This window comes from Dipodomys ordii, unplaced genomic scaffold (genome assembly GCF_000151885.1).
Source record: "Dipodomys ordii isolate 6190 unplaced genomic scaffold, Dord_2.0 Scaffold218, whole genome shotgun sequence".
Classification (NCBI taxonomy): Eukaryota; Metazoa; Chordata; class Mammalia; order Rodentia; family Heteromyidae; genus Dipodomys; species Dipodomys ordii.
In genome coordinates, this window is record NW_012267434.1 from 351,990 (window position 1) to 357,404 (window position 5,415).

The following is a 5,415-nucleotide window of genomic DNA, read 5'->3' on the forward strand; positions in this document are numbered from 1 at the left end:
TGATAAGAAATGTACTCATTATCTTGCCCATGTAATTGTAACCCCTCAGTACAGTATTTTCACAATAAAAAAATAAAAAAAACAAATATAAGACATCAGCTCATGTACTATATTCCTAAAATGAGATGTTGAATTTAAACCTCTTTGTCGTACAATTTATTTTTTTATTTTTTTGCCAGTCCTAGGGCTTGAACTCGGGGCCTAGGCACTGTGGCTATGCTTTTTTTTTTTTTTCTTAAGGGTAACACTCTAACACTTGGGCTGAATCTCCACTTTTGGGTTTTTGGTGGTTAATTGAAAGTAAGAGTCTCACAAACTTTCCTGCCTGGGCTGGCTTCAAACCATGATCCTTAGATCTCAACCTCCTCAGTAGCTAGGATTACAGGCAATGAGCATTTGATCCTGGGTTTAAAAAAAAAGACAAACCTGGGAGGGAAGGGTTGGTAGGGGAAAAACAAAAGGGGAGGCAACAATGCTTGCTAAGAAATGTACTCATTACCTTGCTCATGTAACTGTAACCCCTCTGTACAGTATCTTCACAATAAAAAACATATTTTAAAAAAAAGACAAACATAAAAAGAGTGCAGTTGCATGTGTACCGGCAAAGCTAATTGGGAGGCTGAGACAAGATGATCACTAAAACTCCATAGTATGAAACCAACCTGGGCAACAATAAGACTTCATTTCAAAACAAAAACAAAAGACCCAGACATATTTGTGTATATCTATAATCCCAGCACTCAGGAGGCAGAGACCTGAGGATTGAGAATTAGAGGCCAGATTGGACTACAAGGGAAGACAATCTCAAAAAAAGAAAAGCAGGGGCTGGGAATGTGGCTCAGTGGTAGAGCGCTTGTCTTGCATGCTCGAGGCCCTGGGTTCGATTCCTCAGCACCACATAAGAAAAAAGAAAAAGCCGGAAGTGGCGCTGTGGCTCAAATGGTAGAGCTCTAGCCTTGAGCTGAGGAGCTGAGAGACAGCGCCCAGGCCCAGAGTTCAGGCCCCACGACCGGACCCAAAAAAAAAAAAAAAAAGAAAAGCAAAACTTCCTCACTTCCTCTGAAAGATAGATATCCCAAACCAGGCACAGGGGCTCATGCTTGTAATCCTAGCTAGTAAGGAAGCTGAGATCTGAGGATCGCGGTTCAAAGCCAGCCTGGCAGGAAAGTCAGTGAGACTCTTTTTTTTTTTTTTTTTTTTGGGTCCGGTCGTGGGGCCTAAACTCTGGGCCTGGGCACTGTCCCTCAGCTCTTCAGCTCAAGGCTAGCACGTCAGTTCAAGGCTAGCACGTTATCACTTGAACCATAACACCACTTCCAACTTTTTTTTTCTGCTTACGTGGTGCTGAGGAATCGAACCCAGGGCCTCATGCATGCAAGGCAAGTGCTCTACCACTGAGTCACCTTCTCAGCCCTCAGTGAGACTCTTATCTCTAATAAACCACCAGAAAAATCAGAAGTGGCGCTGTGGCTCAAGTGGTAGAGCACTAGCCTTGAGCTGAAGAGCTGAGGGACAGCACTCAGGCCCAGAGTTTAAGCCCCACAAACTACTGAGCATGTAACCTAAGAGTAAACATGATATTAAGGATAATAAAATAGAAAAAAAATTAAACCTCATATTTGAATCCCACAGTAATCCTGGCTGAGAATCTTGAGGCAAGAAATTGGCATGTACCTACCACTATTCATTTTTTGTTCTATTTTGTTTTGGTTTTGCATTGTGGAGGATCAAATCCAGGGCCTTGTATATACTAGACAAATATTCCCCTACTTAATATACCGCAACCCTATTAGGGTTTTTTTTTTCCCAGTGTGAGGCTTGAAAACAGGGCCTGAAGTCTTTTGCTTAAGGATAGTAATCTATCACTTGAGCCACAGCTCCAGTTCTGTTCTTTGAGTAGTTTATTGGAAATAAGAGTCTCATAGGGACTTTCCTCCCTGCAGCCCTCAGATCTCAGTTTCCTGAGTAGCTAGGCCACCGGCACCTAGCCATATTAGTTTTTTGTTTTGTTTTTTTTTTTTTGGGGGGGGTCCAGTCATGGAGCCTAAACTCTGGGCCTGGGCGCTGTCCCTCAGCTGTTCAACTCAAGGCTAGGGCTCTACCACTTGAGCCACAACGCCACTTCTGGCTTTTTTCTTTTTGCTTATGTGGTGCTGAGGAATCGAACCCAGGGCCTCATGCATGCATGGCAAGCGCTCTACCACTGAGCCACTTTCCCAGCCCTCTTATTAGTATTTTTAAACCTAATAAAATTCTGTTTCTAAGAAGTGACTCAAAGTGGTAGAGCACTAGTCTTGAGCAAAAGAGCTCAGGGACAAAGCTGGGTGCCAGTGGCTCACGTCTGAAATCCTAGCTACTCAGGAGGCTGAGATCTGAGGATCATGGTTCAAAGCCAGCCCGGGTAGAAAAATCCATGAGACTCTGATCTCCAATAAACCACTAGAAAACCAAAAGTGGCGCTGTGGCTCAAGCGGTAGAGTGCTCACCTTGAGCTGAAGAGCTCAGGGATAGCACTCAGACCCAGAGTTCAAGCCCCATAACTGACAAAAAAAAAGAAAAGAAAAAGAAAGAAAAAAGAAAAAAGAGCTCAGGGACAGTGTCCAGGCCTGAGTTCAAACCCCACTGCCAACAAAAAAGGGAGGGGGGAAGAATTCTATTTGTAAATATCAGCTCAGAAAAGACTACATGCACATATACAACTCCAGAACAAAGGACTCACCTTAATCTGTTCATTTTTAAGTGGCCAAAGGCTCTTTGGAAAACGCCTCTCAGAAAACGGACACTCAATTTTCTACAGGGACAAGAGAAGCTATTTCAAGAAGGGAAACTTTGAGGCTCTCCCTGGAGAAACCATTTCAATAGCCCTGAATGTTCATTTCTATCAAAAAGGAAGCCAGCTGAGGAAGAGCCCCACTTTGCCCTTTCTGCTACTGAGCTCTCCCAGTGCCTCTGGTTATCTCTGACATTTTTGGTTGCTGCCCAGGACATGTCAAATGCTTACTTTAGGATCCAACCCTCACCCCCAGCTCATTTAACCATCCCTTCCCAGAGAAAAAAAGAGGGCTGAGTTGTGAATGACAAGGGCTGAGGCAGGGACTGACTGGAGGGCGGGCCGGGCAGGGGGGTCTTTTCTTGGCACGGTGCTTCCGTGGGTTGTACTTAGCTAGTTGGTACTCATCAAACTGGGCAAATTTGTCAGTCATTGCAGCACGGAGGCAGGCAGGCAGGGGCACCAGCTTGTTCTCATCTTCTTCAACCAGGCCCTGTCACAGAAAGAGGAAACCATGAGAGACTAAGTTCTCCAAACAAAACAAGAAAAAGCAGTATGAGACTCAGAAGAGGGAGCAAGGTCCTAGCCCACCTCAAAAATTTTAGTTCCTGTGGCTCTGAGCAAGTCACCACTATTCTCTGGTCTTATTTTCATCATTATAAATATCCATAATAAAATAAGATAAACTTCTCAAACTTTGGTTCAACCTTTCCCTCGTATTTCCTCTGTTGGGCAACCCAACATTATACAGGAAGTGGCTGCCCTGAAAATTTTCAGAATTATCCAAAAAATGTTCTCCACAGATACCAACAGCAAAAGAAAGGGAAATGAGTGCCATACCTGGTAGAACTCTGCTACCTGGATCCAATCAGAAGGCAGGTACACAATGGCACAGAAATATCGTCGCAAGTGGGGGCGGCAGGCTGGCAAGAAGGCAGCAATGGCCAAGACTTTATTGGCCACAGTCCGTATGTTCAGCTGTTGCCTAGTGTACAAAGCTGCCTAGAGCACAGGGTGGAGAGGGTTAGCATCTTGGACTCTGTAGCTCTATACCCTAAACTAACTTGTCTGCCTGCCAAAATCTTTCCTGAATACTCTATAATGTCTATAACACATAAAGTCCAAGCCCTTTAGCTTGGGAAACCCTTCATAAATGTGTGTGTGTGTGTGTGTGTGTGTGCGCGCACACGCACACGCGCGTGCGCGCGCCCCCATACTCAAGCCCCACTGTTCCTTACCTTTTTTGCTCAAAGCTAGTGTTCAACCACTTGAGCCACAGCTTCAATTCTGGCTTCTGGTGATTATTTTGAGAATAGTCTCACAGACTTTCCTTCCCAGGCTATACTCAAATCATGATCTTCATATCTCAGTCTCCTGAGTAGCTAGGATTACAGGTATAGGCCACTGGTACCCAGCCTCTTTTATTACTTTTTTTTTTTTTTGTCAGTCGTGGGGCTTGAACTCTGGGCCTGGGTGCTGTCCCTCAGCTCAAGGCTAGCGCTCTACCACTTGAGCCACAGCATCACTTCTGGTTTTCTAGTAGTTTATTAGAGATAAGAGTCTCCCAGAGATTTCTGCCCAAACTGGCTTTGAACCTTGATCCTCAGATCTCAGCCTCCTGAGTAGCTAGGATTACAGGTAGGAGCCACAGGTGCCTGGCTTCTTTTATTACTCTTTACAGCTGCAGGGACTAGATTCATATTCACCTAAAAATCCTATTCTCTTACTAAGTTTCTTCTACCTCTCACACACAGTAATCACATTTTCCACCTCCTAGTTTCCTGCTTTCTATCCCTCCTTTACTGCACAATACCTTGAGGATGAACTCAGGCTCCAAAATAGCCAGTTCTCTGCAGACTTCAAGGATCAAAGCTTGGGTGGAGTCATTTGCATCTTTCATGTTTACATTTGAGGCCAGAGTAGAACATAGTAAGCCCAGTAGAACCATCTAGACATTGGGAGAAGAAAGGAGTAAAGATAAAAGACTTAGTATATGTCTAGGATAATCTTATCAGATGAGCAGAAACGCTCAAAAGCTTGTACATATGACCATATAAGATGATGCTAAGTGAAATGAACCTCAATATATGTATACAAGAGGTCTTTCTTTGTTGTTGTTTTTTAATGTACTATGTGATTTTTTTGTTTCTTTTGTATGTTCTTCCCCTTATGGTATATTCCCTGTTGTCACTGTATTTGATTTTGGTACCTTGCATCTTGTATATACATTTATCTAATTTGGGGAGGGGAAGGGGAATAACAAAATGCTGAAACAAGAACACAGGATGACCCATTACAACAATGATATTCACAAGACACTATGTTGGAAATGAACTTTACAACTTCAGGGGGAGTGGAGGAGTGGAGGAGGTGGGGGAGGGAAGGGACAGTAGGTGAAAAATAAAAAAGGAAGTAACAATCCTCAACAACTACTTTGGAAAACAGTAAGGTGGTTTCTCAAAAGACTCCACATAGAGCTCCCCTATGATCCAGCAATCCCACTTTTGGGCATTTACCCAAATGATCACAAACAAGACCATACTAAAACTACCAATATAACTATTTACCATAGCATTATTTACCATAGCTAAGATATGGAACCAACCCAGATGCCCCTCAGTAGATGAATGGATCAAGAAAATATG

General features: G+C 43.5%; 1 protein-coding gene across 3 annotated transcripts in view; it reads right to left on the reverse strand.

Moving 5' to 3' along the window:
• The window catches only part of Tep1 (telomerase-associated protein 1), a 60,346-nt gene that overhangs the window by 47,972 nt on the left and 6,959 nt on the right, over positions 1–5,415 (reverse strand). For all 3 annotated transcript variants that reach the window (XM_013035710.1, XM_013035708.1, XM_013035709.1), the window contains 4 exons: positions 4,584–4,718; positions 3,611–3,772; positions 3,102–3,263; positions 2,720–2,791 (listed from right to left, as the gene is read on the reverse strand). In XM_013035710.1, the coding sequence (XP_012891164.1) occupies positions 2,720–2,791; positions 3,102–3,263; positions 3,611–3,772; positions 4,584–4,718 (531 nt within the window). The remainder of the gene's footprint in view (positions 1–2,719; positions 2,792–3,101; positions 3,264–3,610; positions 3,773–4,583; positions 4,719–5,415) is intronic.